At 41.6% G+C, this 18,101-nt stretch overlaps 3 protein-coding genes across 3 annotated transcripts in view; 1 reads left to right on the forward strand and 2 right to left on the reverse strand.

Annotated features, from left to right (window-relative positions):
* Nucleotides 1-536: 536 nt before the first annotated feature.
* Nucleotides 537-5,442, reverse strand: LOC117492948 (GDP-L-fucose synthase-like). Its single transcript, XM_034143383.1, has 11 exons — nucleotides 5,414-5,442; nucleotides 5,081-5,249; nucleotides 4,788-4,902; nucleotides 4,548-4,676; nucleotides 2,901-2,974; nucleotides 2,316-2,449; nucleotides 2,140-2,204; nucleotides 1,923-1,989; nucleotides 1,692-1,771; nucleotides 1,289-1,388; nucleotides 537-592 (listed from the first exon to the last, which is right to left on the reverse strand). Exons 2-11 carry the CDS (start codon nucleotides 5,233-5,235, stop codon nucleotides 537-539), a joined length of 975 nt encoding a protein of 324 aa, XP_033999274.1. The 5' UTR covers nucleotides 5,236-5,249; nucleotides 5,414-5,442.
* Nucleotides 5,443-5,861: 419 nt separating this feature from the next.
* alkbh7 (alkB homolog 7) lies at nucleotides 5,862-8,107 on the reverse strand. Its single transcript, XM_034143385.1, has 4 exons — nucleotides 7,715-8,107; nucleotides 6,874-7,044; nucleotides 6,584-6,708; nucleotides 5,862-6,470 (listed from the first exon to the last, which is right to left on the reverse strand). Exons 1-4 carry the CDS (start codon nucleotides 7,985-7,987, stop codon nucleotides 6,350-6,352), a joined length of 690 nt encoding a protein of 229 aa, XP_033999276.1. The 5' UTR covers nucleotides 7,988-8,107; the 3' UTR covers nucleotides 5,862-6,349.
* Nucleotides 8,108-15,841: 7,734 nt separating this feature from the next.
* Nucleotides 15,842-18,101, forward strand: part of cacna1aa (calcium channel, voltage-dependent, P/Q type, alpha 1A subunit, a) — an 80,558-nt gene continuing 78,298 nt past the window's right edge. The window contains 1 exon segment of the mRNA XM_034143354.1: nucleotides 15,842-16,161. Within this exon segment, the coding sequence (XP_033999245.1) occupies nucleotides 15,842-16,161 (320 nt within the window).

The raw sequence follows: 18,101 nt of genomic DNA on the forward strand, positions 1-18,101 counted from the left end.
TCTAACAGTAAATAATGGAAACTGTGTTATTGTTGACTGAAAACAACTGAATTTCTATAGTTTCTGTGGTGAGCCTACTGGATTAAAGAAAAAGTATTGTTTTTCTTAGGTAGAATTTTCCCAATAAAATTTGAAAAATCAGCCGCTGTGTAAGGCTTTACTTTTATTCCCATACGCCTCATATACTTATCTTCATCATAGTTTTAGAGGGATGGTGTCCAATTCAGTCGTTTGTGATTTGTTTTGCAAAGCATCCCATATTTGCATATAAGGGAGTGAGGGCTTACTCCTGGGACTGTTTAAGTCCTATGTTTCTTATATTTATTATTGCCCTTTTCAAATCAGTTTCATTCGTGTTTTCAAGAAAAGTTTAGATAAAACCCTGTTCCTTTTTGAGATTCAAAGTTGAAGAGGCTCCAGGACACTAGAGAATATGTTCAGCGTTGTTTAATGTAGAACTTTACAAACAATCATGTATTTAAAGAAACTTGCTTTACAATAGAATAGTGATCATTTTCAGCTCGGTGATGGTCCCTTCATGTCCGGGCAATGTCATAGTTGGCCACGAACCAGTCGCAGGTCATCTTGATAGCTTGGGGAAGAGAAAAAACTTCAGAATGCTGAGAGTGCATGCAAATGTTCATTCAAAGCTCTTATTTCAATCAGGAGAGACTTCATTTTGTTTAAAGAACATGTATTGACACATGCCATATGATAAATGTTAAGTCTTTGGCGATTAGACCCCGATCCTGAAATCCTATATCTAAAGGGGGGATGCAGCCGTGAGCATAGGGAACCCCCCCCCCCCCCCGGGGTCTAGACACTGGTGATGATGCTGAATATCTGGATTTGATGAGGGGATGTGATGAGGTCTTTGGATTAGCTCTCCTGGCACTGGATGTGATGAAAGGAGGTGGATGGGGAGGAGGTGGTCGGCAGCATGAAACCTGAAATCACAGCTGACTGCAGGAGAGAGGAGAACCATTTTAAAGTTTGGCTGCAGCACGATGATTGGCTGCTGAGATTGAGGTGAATGTAATAGGTTAGCAGGAAGCCTGTGATGAGCTGATTATAAGCAGGTGCGGAGTGAATGTATACCAGTCTTCCTGAAAGAACATGCGCTGAGCTTCATTTGTATGTAGTACAGGAGGAAGTACAGACTAGCCTCGCCTCAAGGCAAAACCAAAGGCACTCAGTTTGGTGTGCTGCCTTTGTGCTATCATGTACACAGCCCTATTTGATCAAATGAAGTAATTCACAGTATCACTTTTAAAAAGGTGAAGCTGACCTTCATTCAGAGGTGTGAAGGTGAAGTTGGGGCGGTAGCGTCTTAGCTTAGCATTGCTGGCGGTCTTCTTCATCTGGCCATCAGACATGGTGGTGTCAAACTGATGTTAGCGGTTAAGGTGTCTGAGAAAATCTCCCTTGGAAGTGGTTGCTCTAGATTAGGCGTCACTAAAAGAAAATGTTATGAATAATTATGTTTCTTTCTTGTGTTCAACTTAATAATAGATTGTAGGTATCAGCAAAAAAAAATACCCATATTGTGCATCCCTAATAGGAAATAAGGTTAACAGTTTAGTGTTGATCTGTTCTGTATATCTCAGGGTCAGTAAACCAATAAGCATCTCAAAGTGATAAACCGGTCTGTGCACACTGTGTAACATCATTTGGAAAGTATAAAAGGATACTTGTATTTTTCCTGTAAAATCCAGAGCCTTTGCGATCAAGTCCTCAGCCTCTTTGATTGAGATTTCCTCCTCTTCACCCACTGAAAAGAAATCCACAGTAAAATGTATATCAAAAGACATTTGTTTTTAGAAAGAACTCCCCCCAGTTGTTTTTGTCATATTAAACAATCGGAAAAATACCCAGAAGCACATTTTAATGAGTGCTACAGGTGAGCAGAGCAGTGTACTCACCAGAGAGGATAATGGGGTCAATTTCCTCATATTCTCTCAGGACCCAAACGATTAGACGACCCAAATCCTGAGAGTAAACGCAGACCATTTAAGAATGTTTGTCATACTTATTTCCTCTTAATAGCCAGAGATTCCTTTGGCCAAAAATAAAAACAGTATACAAAGTAATGGTATACAACCACATGCCAATAATAAGGACTATATTGATGACTCGTACCAGAGAGTAGATGAACTGTCTCCTCGGAGCTCCAGAGCCACAAACGTTAACAGGACTTCCTTCTTCTGTGAGAGGGAAAATAGTCTTTATTACATAGTTATTGTCTGTTTCTGTATATGTGATTTGACTGCGTCAGTTTGGAAATCAAGGTGCATTAGTGTGTCAGCGTTAATCACTTTTGGCTGTGTGCGTCTTGTTAACCAGTGCCGACAGCACGTGACCGTTCTCTATGCTGAAGTTGTCATAGGGGCCAAACACATTGGTGGGGATGACCGCTGTGTAACGATGACCGTACTGCTGATAGTACGCCCTGTCAACACACAGACACACACACAGACACACACACACACAGAGTAATGAGACGGAGTAAGACACAGATGATCACTTTTTCTGCAGGCATTTATATTCCTCTTTTAACTCCCCACCACCAACAGTAAACAACATTTATTTGTTGTGTCATGACATCCTTAACTAGAAACTTGATCCCTCACAGAGCCCATTGTGCTTTGCGACATTCACAAATTGAACTGAAAACACCTGTATCAGTAGATAACAATCAACTATGGATGCTGTCACAGAGCAGTGGATTGTGTTCAGACATATAGGCAAAGCCACAAGTTAAATAAGAGCTACAAAAGACAAATTAGAAGCTACCTGTCTGACCGGGTGCTGACCCCACATTTCTTTGTAGAGGATGAATGCATGTCAGATGCACCCTTGTTTCTACACCACACCCCTGTTTGCACCTCAAATCTGCATACCTGTTCTGAACATCAATCAACCTTTTGGCATGCGAGTATCCAAAATTGGAGTCATGTGGTGGTCCGTTGTGTATCTATGAGAGAGGGGCATTACAATACAGACAGAGTTAAAGCAATGCCTTTTGCTAAAATAAGAATAATTGCACTTCATTGCTCTGTAGCAACATGTACCCTGTCATCATTTAGTGGCATTAAAGGTCACCTATTATGCAAAATCCACTTTTTCATGTCTTTTATACATCAACATGTGTCCCCTCTGTGTAAAGAGATTCTGACAGTTTCAGGAAAAAAGATTCTCTCACTTTTGGTCCTGATCCATTTATATAAAAACCTGTCTGAACATGAGCTGATCAGATTTTGGCCACTTTGTGATGTCAGAATGTTTTTTGGGCTTGTGTAACCATTAGCCAATCACCAACCAAGGTAACCCCCCCCCCCACCTTATCACCTGAATCTCCTCCTAGAGCACCATTGTGTTCTTTTTAACCAAATATCTCTCAGAGGGGCGTGGGGAGTGGCTCCTTATTTTCATCTAATGTCGCGTTTCCACTACACGGCCTCGCTCGGCCCCGCTCGGTATGGCTGGGCCTCGTTAGGACTGGCTCACTTTATGGCGCATTTCCATTACAGTTTAGAAACTGGGGCAGTATCTATAGTAACGCAGTGTAGGCGGAGCCGTGACGTGATCTTCAGAGGACCCCAGAAAAACAACACAGCCGTTAGCTGTTAGCACTCAGAGCTCACAGCTCCTCATATATGTTCAGAAACTAGACAAAAGTTAAACAAGTACAAACCACAGACTGCCTGTGTCATGGTGAATACAGTCGCTGCTTTATTTATGTCTGTATAGGCCGTTGTTGTGAGTGTGGACGGTCGGGGCATATACTGCGTTAGCTTAGCCAATCTCCATTTAGAAAACAAGCATTTTAAAAGGTTTTTCGCCTGCCGTCTGTCTGCAGACTTGACAAAGCATTAATTCATGGTTTTTACTAACCGGTATCAGTATGTTGTTACTTCGGCATCATTTTGAAACATGTATTACAATTAAATCACGGTCAAATATGTCCATCTTGTTGTAGTTGTTGCCCCCTTGCCAGCGACGCTCTCTCTAGTTTAGCATACTCAGCCTCGTTGTCTCTGGCCCTGGCCCCACGATTTTATGAGGCCAGAAAAACTGTGAATTAGGACCCGCCGGCCGGTACTAGGCCAAGTGGAAACGCAACCAAAGACGGGCCGCTGACGTCACAGCCCTCTTAAACCGGGCTGCGGGCTGTAGTGGAAACGCGCCATAAAGTAACACACAGAGAATCAGCACTTTTGAAACAGGGCTGAAACAGAGGGGTTTATGGGATGCTGCAATGATCTGTTTGGTATTTGGAGCCAAACACTTCAGAGACATGTTTTGTATATATCTGAGACCTATAATATATTGATGAAAAACAGTATAATAGGGGACCTTTAATAATGGGATTAATTGATTTGAAATCAGCCCATTAATGCCAGATAATTATGTCATTATATATACCGTAATCATTAAAATGTGTATTTACTACTTTTTAAAATATATATTTTCCTTACAAAAGTCAATTTAATCCAAACAAATCTCCATGTAATTAAACAACGGTCTAAATAAAAAATAAAGTATACCATAGTCTCATCGATGGGGTATGTTGTCTTGTCAGGGAAGATGCAACTGGACAGGCAAGACACCATTTTGGTGACGCCCATCTCGTGGGCTGTTTGTAGCACGTTGTCATTGATTTTGATGTTGTCCCTCTGTGAAGGTGTCAGACTATTAGCCATTACATTTAAAAGACAATGTAGATATTCATCCTCAGACTCCACTTTTACAATAGATTTTCTGTGGTAGATCATGCTCTATCTCACCAAAAAGTGCAGGTTCTCCTTCATGTGCAGATAGAGTCCTCCCACTTTGGCAGCCAAGTGGATGACATGAGTTGGACGATACTTCTCAAACACAGCCCTGGTCTGCCCAACATCTCTGTTTTAACACCACATGTATTTAGAATCGGATAGCCATTGGAAAAACCCACAATTCATGAAGTGCCTGTTTGTTTTCCTGCACTATAATGTCAATGTTGGAACTCATCAATAATCAATCATAGTCAAATTTGTTTGTAGGGACAGTCGGACAGAAGAGTATGATTGAGACAACTTACACAAGATCAGCATCTTTAGAGGAGAGGAAGATCCATTCCTCTCCCTCCAGTTTCCCACCTTCCTCCTGCACCACATGCTCAATGGCTTTGCCCACCAACCCAGATCCACCCGTCACCAGGACACGCATTGGCACCACTTTGATCTCTGACCCCATCTTCTAGAGCTGTGCTAAGAGAAAATAACACCAATAAAAACAAACATTTCCCCCATTGCATTACTTTAAATCTGATAGACATGAATAGTCTCCATTCATGTGCTCTCATAAAAGCAGATGAACCAATTTTTTACAAAAAGGAGAACAATTCTGAGCTGAATAACATAAAAGTCCTTACCTGATTTAGAGAGCAGAAGTAAGTGTTGGCATTGCTATAGGCAGTCCTGTCTAACAAGTACATGGACCTTTTGTGTCCTGTTGTTTTAACCTGACCCCCCCCTTCACTTTGAAACAATGAACAGGTTTTGGTTGTGAGGCTGTGAGACTCCTCCTATAGCATGGTCTGCTTTGTGATTCATGCAGAAGGTGAGTTGCTACCATCTAATGGCCATCATGTATTTTAGACATAACTTTACACATGTAAATATGCACACATACACTGTATATGGTGCACTCAAAATTAAATGATGAGGTACTTAAAAAGGTGTGATGGAATGAAGTTGAAATAATAGTTGCAGTCAAGAGATAACTTTGTCCTGCTTAAATACATATGTGAGCATGCTGGGAGTGTGTATAAAAAATGTCCACAGCTTCGACGAACTAAAAGAAAACAGGAATGAAAAAAATCCAAGTTCACTTTACATTTATTTGGCAATTAGTCACAAGAGTTTGTATTGTACATAAGTGGAGGAACACCTGCATAAAAACCTGAATAATCACAGAAGCCAACCCGCCATCTTATGGAGAATCAACAACATATAAACAATTATTTCATACATTTAATTGAGTGGTTATTGAGTGTGTTTTCAAACGACAGCCAATGTGGCGCAGGTGAACTCGCTGTGAAACACCACTGCTAGTATGCTGGTTCATTTAAGTACTCTTGTACGGTGACTCAATCCAATAAATATTTCTCAATTGTACAATATGGAGAGTGTCTCAACTGCAATAAATGTCCCGGACACTTCACCATAGATGCATATCATATCAATATATTAACCAAACAAAACTTGGTAATTTATGGTATATATTTTTAGATCTTAATGGTGATCAGTGACATCATTCTTTATTTATGTTATGTATTGTTCATTTCCAAGCTGAGAGGAAGTGGTTGTTAACCCGGAAGGTTCCGACAGATGGCGGAGATTCGACGCAGCCGAGGCACTCTCTGTCCGTTAAAAACAGACTCCTCGTCTTTCAGGATCTGGTGAGTGAAGTTATATCTGGCCTGGTCCCTGTATGGGAGAAAGGAGAGCAGCGTGAAACAAATAACAGTGCTTTCAGAGTCAAGGATTTAACAACTATAGGACATAACTCCATGACAATATACGTAGACCACATGCTAGACCTCAGTATGTAGAGGGAGAATCGAGGCAGCAGCAGGTCCAGCCATTCTTCGGCATCATCCTCCTTCACTAAGCGCATGATGCTGTCTGACAGGAGACTCAACCCAGCAATGGTGCTGCCGCAGAACTGAAAAAGACAGAGAGAACGACAGTAAGACCACATCTGATGGGGTAACAGCGGCGCCAACACAAAAGGTTGTATCAAACTTGTTACAGTGCTGATGGTATTGTAAATGTTAGAGCATGTGTGATTGTTTTCTTTGTCTGAATGCAGAGAAAAAACAAGACAAACCTTGACACTGTCAATGTGAGGCTTGATGTAGCCAGTCTTGTCCAGATCCAGAATGTGCACCGGCCCGAGGAGAGGACTTCCCTCGGGAAAAACAGATCGAACACGACTCAAGACCTCCTCACACCTTTCCCCCCACATCACTCGCTCAGTCTCTCGGTACCCGTGAATAGCCTGAATGAGGTGAAGTGAACACAGCAGAAATTACAATTTCACCGTCATTTAAAATACATTGGTGCTTTAAGTTAGCAGTAAGTGAATGGCAAAACTGTTGAAATAATGAGCAAAAATAATTCAACAGCCTGTGCTTGTTGAAACAATTGGTGCTGTTGGTCACTGGAAACATTTGCATACAAAGTTATTAGATGTGTTTTAATGTGAAACTATGTGTCTATTGCAGGCTTGTGTTGCACTTGTTTTAATGTAGATAGTTACTAATTGTTATTGCTGCAAATGTAGGCCAGAACAGTAGAGTGGGGTTATTATTAAGAGATTTGCATAACCAAAAACTATAACCGGAAACAGGAAAATACAAATAACAGGTGTAGGATTTGGCTAAAATAAAAATGTTTTTAATGTTATATAGTTACTGACAGATTCAAGAGAAGGTCTATATTTGGATAGCTATGAGAGAAGGCTGCAACAGTGATGAAGTGGTCCTTTATCTTCTTGATAGCTTCTAAAATGTCAGACGGTAGCCTTCATCACGTTATTAATTGAGCTTCATTTATCGTAAATATGTAACAGGTGTGCGTTGCAACTCTTATGCACTTTGAATAACCAAACGTGAAATGTGTGTATACCCTTCTCAACTATTATCCCTGTACTTCTGAACAGTACTTACATCGTCCCAATGGTCAAATTCGTAGCGTTTCTTCTTCAGGCCTAGCTCCAGCTCTTGCATGAAAGCCCCCTCTTCCTCCTCAGTGATGAAGCCCGTCCTCACCTCCACCTGTGTGCCGAGTCTCTGCACCAGCTCCGGGTTTGACCCGACGATGAGAGCCTCATTCCGGAGAGGCAGCAGGCCGCTGCGGGCAGACGAGCTCCGGCAGCGGGGCTGACTGCTGTAAACGGCTGGTTTGTGTATTCGTTTTAATACATTCAGCAACAGTTTCATCCTCCTGTCTGTTATATTATTATAAACTCACTACACCGTCTTGTTTAGCTTCAGCTTTGTTTTGGTCTTGTAGCCAGAAGTCAAGCAGTTCTGTGAGACGCCATGTTGAATACGCGTTGCATTGTGGGAGGCGTAGTCTTCGCTGTTCGCTCAGAACCAAACGTCACTAGAAAATAAATGTTTTTTAGTTTTTCCCACACTAAATATACATTGGTCTGTGAAATATTTTTGATAAATGTTATTAATGGCTATCTCAAAAATAATATATGTTACCTAAATTACGCTATGCCCTTTGGCATAGAGTAACCTTGGGAAGGTGACATGCAGTCTAACACATTTCTCTGATAACAAACTTATTTTTAGGACATGTATTTATCCTATATATTCTGTTTTATATCAAATATACTTGGAACATGACTTGCTTGGATGCTTTTGTATGAAGTGCCTTGTATAACTTACACTATTAATTTATTGATTAATAAAATAGAAATGGATAATTCTCTCTATAGACTTATTGTCTTATATTGTTATATCGTATAATGATCCTGAGAAGGCAAGACAATCAGACAACAAGGTACAATGAGGACAAATTGTAATTACAATCAATTATGATATCATTTCCAATCAGCTTGCATAGGTATATTGCTTTATATATCATATGTGCACTTCCAGACGTGCATGCAGGTATGTGCCTTACAAGAAGCTTACTAAGTGCAACCATTATTCTTGCTCTCTGGCTCTTATAGCTTTAGGATGTGAACACACAGAGGAGAGTGACTGCAGCTGTTGCAATTCTTCCTTGTGACCACTGGAGGGAAGTGGAGACTCATGAATGTGAACAGACTCAGGTTAGTATCTACTCCATCTGTGCTAACAGCTGGTGAAAACCTTAGTAAGTAAAACGTTTAGAAATCAAGTGGTGTTTCTAACAAGTGTGTGAACGCAGGTGGACAAAACACTCCCTAAGGTCTTTATGCAAGGCTGCTTGTTGTTATGCAAAACATTGTACAGGGGGATTTGTTTCAAATCATATTATTTTATTTCATAAGCTAATGATAACTTAATTGTTCACTATGCAACGTACTTGAGTAACACACCCTATCATAATCAAACAATAAAGAAGTACGCAAATAACTGATTGTGTATTGAAACAAATAAGAACATGTGTATATTTAGGGGGGAATACAGGAACAGAATATACAAAAATTAACGGAAGAAATAAACAAATCAATCCAAACATAATTACATTAGTTCATATATAAATAATACAGTGTTCGTTATGTTCTGTGTACCTGAATAAGGGAGATGAGAAACACATTTGAAGGATTGAAAAATAAATGCATTATCCAAAGAAAGGGAGAGCTCTGAGAGCAGATTAGGTGGTGACTTCATCCTCACAAGAGAATCTCCCAGAAAAAAGCACCAGGCTATTTACCACCAAGGACAGTGTACTGCTGTCTCTCTATCCCTCTCTGTTCTGCTCCATCTTTTGTTTACAGGCGAACCCTTTGTTAGTGGAAAATGGGTAAACAAGGAGAGTGAGACACTTCCTCTACCCTCACTGGAAATCTGTAGATCCTAAAACTGATGTTTAAATTGTGTATCAGACGGCTCGGATCTAAGAAGGGTAACTGTCAGGGAGCCAGGAGGAGATCGAGAAACAGATGAAGGAAAAAGAGGAAACGTACGATTTTTCCACCTGCATTATTCTATATACTTATAGATGTTTATAAATGCATTATTTAGGAGTTCTTAGTTAGGTTTCTTTGCACATTGGTCTATCCACCATACTCACATATTCACATTTAGCTTTTTGTAGCATGTAAGCATTAGCCAATATGTAACATGCAATTCCAAACGCCTGCTGCATACAAGGATTGTTAGTGCTCCTTCTGTGAGCCTGCTGTTGGTCTCGGTCAGTGAGCATCCATAATAAAACTAACTCATACCCCCCCTTCCCTCCAACACACACACACACACACACACACACACACACACACACACACACACACACACACACACACACACACACACTGATGCCCATTTCATTGTTGGATGCCATGTTGCTGCCCCCAGCATTACATTCATCCAGCCATGATGAGTGTTTTGGGCTCATATTCTCATTCCCAGTTGGTGCACTCATTTAAAGCTTCTACGATTCACTGCATTATCATCGGTCAGCGTGTCCTGGAGGCATCATTATGTCTTCTGGTGAATCATGCAATTAAACTGAAATCACCACAAAAATACTAGCCAGTGCTCACAAGGTATGTGTGTTGAACCTGTCTTAAAGGGAAACTGCACTCATTTAACACATCAGTGTCTGTTTTTCTTAGGAAGTACTAGCCGATATATAAAAAGTAATATAACGGTACGCCTTTTTGTGATTCCAGAAGGAACTGTGGGAGTTCTGCTAAATTGCCTCAAGTGATTTCCTTTCCATTGAATGTACATCACAAGTCGAGCAATGTTATGGCAGTGAAAGGCTCAGTCAGTCAGTTCACTTTTAGGTGAAGCTCACACAGTGAGGTTGGCCTAAGGACACTCACAGTGGGTAAAAGCAGTATAAAAAACCCTTATCTCTTGTGTTGTTTAGAGTCTCACTACCTCTGTCCTGTCAGCCAGTGTGTCCTGTGCGTCCTGTACATGTGCTTTATTCATTCACTCTCTGATCTTTATCCTTTAAAGTGTGTGTATCAACTTTGGTGTAGTGAAAAAAATAAGAGGCCGTGTTAAAGATATTTCTTTATATCACAGCCTTTTATTTTTCCAGTCCATCTTAAAAGGTTGGTTATTTGTAAATTATCGAATTCAAATACAGAAAAATATAAAAATAAGCTGATTGATTACACCTCTATAGTCTTAGTACTGTAAAAGAACACACACACACAAAATGAGTTAGATTATAAATTCATCTGTAACCTATTTTAGATTTAAACATTAAAAGATGATTTGTTCAACTATTAAGCTCTTTGTAAAAAAAAAAAAAACGTAATTCAATTTTATATCATGATAATTCAAAGGAATTCATTAGAAACAATGTTTTACAGACACCCTCGCCACAGTGCCACAGACCCCACATAAAGACTCCAAATGCAGCATCTGACCCAATTCTCTCTGGTTGGACACTTCCATCTTCACCTTACTTTTCACTCTGGTTACGTAAACATGAAAGTTATGGTTAGTGCGCTTTTGACACATATCATTTACTGAAAGATGGCTGCAAACCATACTTTGCTGTATATGATGTTGACCAGCCTTGCAGAGGTGTACATGGAAGTCTGCATTGGTTCTGTGGAGGACCGGGTTCAGCAGGGGCGGAGTGCTCTACATGCGTTCAGCCATTGAATTATTCAACCTTATGAATCATTGAGTCTCGACACTCCTTTTTAGGCCCTCGCCTCAGAGCTCCAGCCTCACAGCTACCTATGAACATCTGAAGGAAGAACAACAGAGAACAGTCATCAGAAGTTTAAGTACATGTATCCATCTATATGAGCAGAATAATTACATTTTATTTAAGAAGATGCGGTTGTTGACTTACTCACAGATTTCAGCATCCAAACTAAATCTAAATGTCTGAAGGCAATCACTTAAATCACTGAATCACACCTAAATATATAATACTATTTTAATTATGGTGACAAGCCTAAGTGTTGTCATATAATTGTATTTGATTGCAAAAAGCATTTATGTACCCCTTTCTTAAAAAAATTACATTTTAGTTCTTGACAAATGTACACTCACTCACAAAGATACTGCAGTACAACAGGCAGGCAGCCTACATCATGTTGCATTATTTTTCTCTGCCAAGTCTGCTATAAATACACAGAGATGCTCGTGTATCTCTATGTCTTCTATAGAGACAGTGTATGTGTTCTTGTGAGGTAACAATGTTTAATGCATGCTGCTGCTCCTCAGTGCTTCTGCTGCTGCTGGCTGTGTGGAATAACAGGTTTGGACAGAAGGCTGCTGGCTCCGGCTCTGAAGAGCAATAGATCATTTCACAGATCATCACACCCAAACATAAACACACACTTTTGTGAACACACACGTACACAGGATAAAACAGCACAACAAATTGGTAGACCATTTTTTAAAAAGCAGAAATGAAATACATTCAGTCCTCACCGTATCATGTATTTTTTGTAGGTTTTTACTTTTGCAGATTTTTCAGAGAGCTGAGATGAGACAGTGTGTAACAAACTGCATCCGCTATTTGAACACACCCATCACATCATTCGTATGGATAATATGAACTAGATTAAACTGTAAGGCATAATTACATAGTTTGGGTTGTTTTGTACTAAAGACAATATTGGTTTTAAAACAATGAATCCAATATCATGGATGCTGATGACGTTGACCTAATCTTTTATTTTCAATACAAATGTGGAGGGGGTAGGACCAGAAAAGTGTTTAAGCTTCTTCTTGCCCCTTTTGAACATGACAGAGACTATTTGAGAATTTATTTTATTGTACCTTGAACGTTTTTTTGTTGTTGTTTTGCTTCTCTTTGATTTAATTATTATTATAATTATTGTTTGTTTTGTTTCTGACATGTTCAATACATTGACTAATAAGGCATCATATAATTACATAGACACAGGTTTTGTGCATTTCTTTGGCAAATTATACATCTCATAATGATTTGTTCTTTATGTTTCTAATGCGTTTCTTTGGGGTTATAAGCTTATGTTGTCATGCTCAAAAACCTATATAACACACTACAGGACAGGGGGACCCTCCAAACGCCTTTAAGGCCCCTTTCAGATGCTTAAATGTCTTGTTAAGGCGCTCTCCATGGTCCTGTTAGCACATTATGGAATGTGTGCTGATGTTGGTGCTGTCCATGGTCCTTAGAATGATACCAACATTATACATTTCTATCTATCTATCTATCTATCTATCTATCAGCCTGGTTGTTGTTTCTCTCTCTCTCTCTCTCTCTCTCTCTCTCTCTCTCTCTCTCTCTCTCTCTCTCTCTCTCTCTCTCTCTCTCTCTCTCTCGTCCTCTCTCTCTCTCTCTCTCTCTCTCTCTCTCTCTCTCTCTCTCTCTCTCTCTCTCTCTCTCTCTCTCTCCTTCATGCCCTTGTGGTGGGGTCAGCCTAACTCTCACAGCAGGAAGCCTTGCTAAAGTGGACACAAGGAAAAACGATCCCTTTCTAACATATCGAATAGACATTTAAGGTTGTGCTGTTATCGATTGGCGTTTGCACGTGTAATGTTACTTTACTAATTCAATTTCTTCAAATTGGTAGATTAATTCTCCCGGTCATCCTTAAATCTGTATGTATGACCATTTCCCATTCACCGAGGCGGATATTTACTGGAGTCAATCAATTAGATCACATAATAGAGTAAAAGAATGTCGTATTAAGATGTTGTGGGCTGCTGCCTTCCCCCCCACGTACGGGGGTTGGGGTAACGTGGCACCAGTTTACTGAGTGCCTCATGACATTCATTGAATATAAGACAAGTCTTTGCAATCACTCTCAATGAACAGCAAATCCAATAAAGGCTTCCCTTCAATCAAAGACAATAGTTATTCATGCTAAAACTGAATATGTTTCACCATTAACATTGCCGTGTTGGGCATAGAATTAGTGTATTGAATTTCTTTGGGGGAAACACGTGTCTTAAAGGGATTGCAGATCTTATAATATGTCGGCATTGTCCCTTCACTTTGTCTTTGTTATGTCATTGTCTCATTGACAATATTTGTACCCATAACACATTTGTCGCACCTTGGCTCCCGTGTTTTGAAGCCATGAGAAAAGCCCTGAGGAGAGAGAAGAAGAGAGGAGAGGAGAAGAGAGGAGAGGAGAGGAGAGGAGAGGAGAGGAGAGGAGAGGAGAGCCAGGGAAGAACATCCTCGACTTGGTTTCGTGGGAGGGAGGGAGGAGAGAGCTCTCTTCGTCCATTAATTTCCAAATGTCTGTTGCTAAGAATAGCCTCCCCCTCCACCTTCCCTAACAAACACACGCAGACTCACACGCGCACACTTAGACGCGCATGTACTCTCTCTCACGCGCCCGTGTGCGCGCAGTCATTGTGAGCTTTGGTTGCAGCTGTATCTTTGCACAAGCTGCATGATGCCAACACCCCTCCTCTCCGTCACACGCGCATCTGGCTATAATGAGCATTCTTATTAGGTCTTTATGAAGTATCCACTCATACAGAGGTGGACGGAAATGAGAAACACAGTCACATAGTTGTCACCTCACCCTCTACGCCAACAGGCTCTTTTACGCATTATCTGAGATACATAGGAGTTGGGCTGCTTGAGAGGTACCGTCCAACTGGTCAGGGCTGCAGCCCGAAGCACCTTAAAATAAACAGGCTATGTCGATGCCTCCCTGCGTGACATACGTCTGGAAGTTGGACAGGCTGCGTGCGTCATGTGCTGCGGCTGCAGAACCGAGCAGGCTCACATAGTTCACACACACTGAGAGACAACGATTACGTGCGCGTTGCGACTTATTTGATTTATAGGCAGACACCGGCTAGAATTCCAAAAAAACAGCCGGTCCCCTCCCTTTTCATTTTATTTCTTCTTCGTCCATTCACCGATCCATCTATCCGTCCGTCCGTCTGTCCCTCCTCCTCCTCCCCTTGGGGCTGCTGGACGAAGAGCGAGGAGGCCGTGAGGAACGCTCTACCCTACTCCAATGAGAGAGAGAGAAAGGACGCTCTGCCAGGACATTTGGGCTTATCAGTGCGGACGAAGGTAGACTTTTCGGGGCGGGTATGGTGAGGGACTTTCTCGGCACTGCTGCACCTCGAACAGCCAAACCAAGATCATGAGAGGGTGTAAGACGGCGGAGAAGCGGCCGGCATACCCTTGTCTTTGACGACGCGGTCCGTGTGTCCCTTTCTCAGCTTCTGGATGGCCGCGCAGGTGACGGAGAGAAGATGATGGATGCAACGAAGGAGGATGTTATTGAATTCGTTTGAGAACATTATTTGATCTTCAACGCTCGACAACAATGACACTGATATTTCAAAGGAAAACGGTATTTTTCTTTCACCTTTCTCCTCGAGATTGTCTAGTCTGAATAATACGCATTAATAACAAATGTCACAATATTCAAGGCTTGTCAGAGCGCACTAGTAAAACAACTGTAAGGTGGCGGGAGCCCCATTATTGCCACACTGTGCCAAACATTGCGGATGTTTGAAATAAATAAATAATTGTTGCTTTTTCCCTTTTCGATGCCTTTTAAGTCTCTGTTTCCAAAATGCCAAGTTGGACGCTAGTGACGGCCGTAGCTCTAGGCTGTTAATTATTTTCAGATTTATATTCGAAATCAGATTTATTGAGGCCTGTGTGATATTAAAGGCGTTTAAATTTTGATTACACGCTGTTATGAGAGTAAAGGAATAAATCGTCCAGAAAGGTGCAGGAGGCTGCGGTGCGCTCTGATACAGGCATGAACCATGGAGAACATGAAACATTCATGTTAAGTCGCTACAGTCTCCCCATGATTTCATGTTGGGGGCGAATCCTGCTTCATACGGACATAAGAACCGACTTAGACTGAGACACCCCACAGCACTACCCCACAGTGCAACCAGTCAGCCAAACGACCGCACATTTCATTTCCTCACACCCACAATTGGCCGTTGGCAGAGACGCACTGACAAGGAGACAGTACATGGGCGTCCTCGTCTGCTAAAAGCATCATATAACTGCTCGCCGGGTGCAGGTGTTCAGCATTAAACCAACAAGACAACCCGTTGTGCATATGAGACGTTCCGATCCAGATGGGATGTAATGTTGTGTGGCTGCACAGCTGAGCATTGGTCTCCTTCTCCGCTGCTTCGTGAAGATTGGATTTCGGTGTCCAGAGAATGGCGCGGTTTGGAGATGAGGTACCGGCCAGGTATGGCGGAGGGCCCGGCGGAGGGGGCCAGGGTGGCCGCGGTGGTAGCAGGCAAGGAGGACCCCACGGACACGTTCATGGACACGGACACGGCCATGGCCACGGTGCACCCGGAGGGCCCGGGGTCCAGAGAGTGTACAAGCAGTCTATGGCGCAGAGAGCCCGGACTATGGCCCTCTATAACCCCATCCCCGTGCGCCAGAACTGTTTCACTGTCAACCGCTCGCTGTTCATTTTCAGTGAGGATAACTTCATCAGAAAATACGCCAAAAAGATCACCGAATGGCCATATCCTTTACCTGGTACAGTGAGTAAAAGCTGATAATGTAGGCCCTGCTGGAGGATCAGGTAGGCCTATGTGCAAACAGTGTCTGATTGGATGATTCACATGTTTTCTTATGCCATGAGTTAAAGTCATCATAACAAAGGTGTAAATGCATCAATGCAAGCCTGTGTGAGATATGTTACAGAAGGTGACAGAGGGAAAGCTGGAAGTGTAATTTATAGTTAATTAACAGGAGGGGGCATGAACCAGCGGCCTCTTTTACGAGGCTGTTGATCACCATCAATCACATTTGTTAGTAATTTCACGTCACAGTCGCGAGGGAACTGCTTGATATACACTTCCTGTGTGTGTGTGGCGTGTGTGGTGGTGGTGGTAGTGGTTTTTAGGGGGTGGGATGCGGAGGGGTGTAGGGGGCGCTGCTGGTTGCTGATGTCAGCATGTGCAGTAAAGGCCTAGCGCTGCTATAGAGAAGCAGGAGAGAGAGGGGGGAGGGGAGGAAAGAAGGAAAGGTGGGAGAGACCTAGAGAGAGAGACACAAATAAGCATCCACAATGATTGTGTGTGTGTGTGTGTGTGTGTGTGTGTGTGTGTGTGTGTGTGTGTGTGTGTGTGTGTGTGTGTGTGTGTGTGTGTGTGTGTGTGTGTGTCCTTCCTTGCAGTGATGCACATAACAGCTACCATATCAGCACGATACAGGTGTCTTTCAAGATATGGTCTGTGTGTGTGTGTGTGTGTGTGTGTGAGAGAGAGAGAGAGAGATAGACAGGTATATGAGTGTGAGTATGTTAGGATATTAACTTGTGCATTGACACAGTATTTAATGTGTCCCCCACTTTTGAGCCACCTCTTAATCACACAAGCTGCAGGTGTCACTATATGAATGTGCCACCATTTCAAACTGTGTGTGCGTGTGCATGTGTACTACAACCGCTAAGCGTGACAGCGTTACATTTCAAGCAATTCCCTGTTTTACCATCTTTCATGAAAACCAGCACGTATTGCACCATTCGGGGGGGGGAGAAAATAGAAAGTGATTTAAGCATTTCCATTTGCAGGATTTGTGTATGTCTGTGTGAGTGCATGCAAATGTGGAAGTAAGTTTCTGTGTGAGTGTTAATGACAAGAGGGGAAATTGAAGTAATGATTGTATTGATCCATGCTGATGCTTGAGCCGTGACATAACACACTAATTGGGCTGCTCTGGTAAAATGCAGGAGCTACTTATAGTGCCTCTGAATCATGTCTATTCACCATCTAAATGATAGATGTGTGTGTTAGTAAGGGAGAGTGTGTGTGCAGAAAATCTGTTCCTTTACAAAATACAGATTTAATAACTCTAACTGCAGTCTCAAAGTAGTACATTTATTTTTGAATGAAAGTAGTCATTTGTATAATGTTCTCATAGGATTGATTACTTACTTTTTGACAAAACATTTGGGGATTTGCGTGTTACTTTGGTTATTAGTCAGGATGTGTTTCAGCACTAAAAGTGTTTTCATCTTGATAAAACTCTTCTGACTAACTCATGTTGCAATGATTTCCACCTTGACTGTGCTAATAACAAAATAGAGAAAGAATAACATTAGTGAAAATAATTGGTGGGTCTCCTGGTAACTTGATCCAACATGCAAGGCACTAGGGAATGCAAAGGAAACTATAGATTGCCTTGTATTGGCCTTTGAAATAAATACTTTCTACAGTGGCTCAAGCTGTTTGGTTAAAGTTCAAACAACTTTTCTTTGAGTGGCAAGTTGCAATTTACCTATTTTTTAAAGAGGACATTTTGACATGTTGGAAAAGCCACTTTGTAAATAATAAAAAACAATGATGGCTGAATTCCAGTTTCTGGTTCTTGGTAATGTGCAGGCTGACTCACTGTCACAATGTCACAGCTTTCAGCGACACATGAATAACACTGTGCCATTATTCATGTTATTAGTAA

This window comes from Trematomus bernacchii, unplaced genomic scaffold (assembly GCF_902827165.1).
Source record: "Trematomus bernacchii unplaced genomic scaffold, fTreBer1.1, whole genome shotgun sequence".
NCBI classification, from domain to species: Eukaryota; Metazoa; Chordata; class Actinopteri; order Perciformes; family Nototheniidae; genus Trematomus; species Trematomus bernacchii.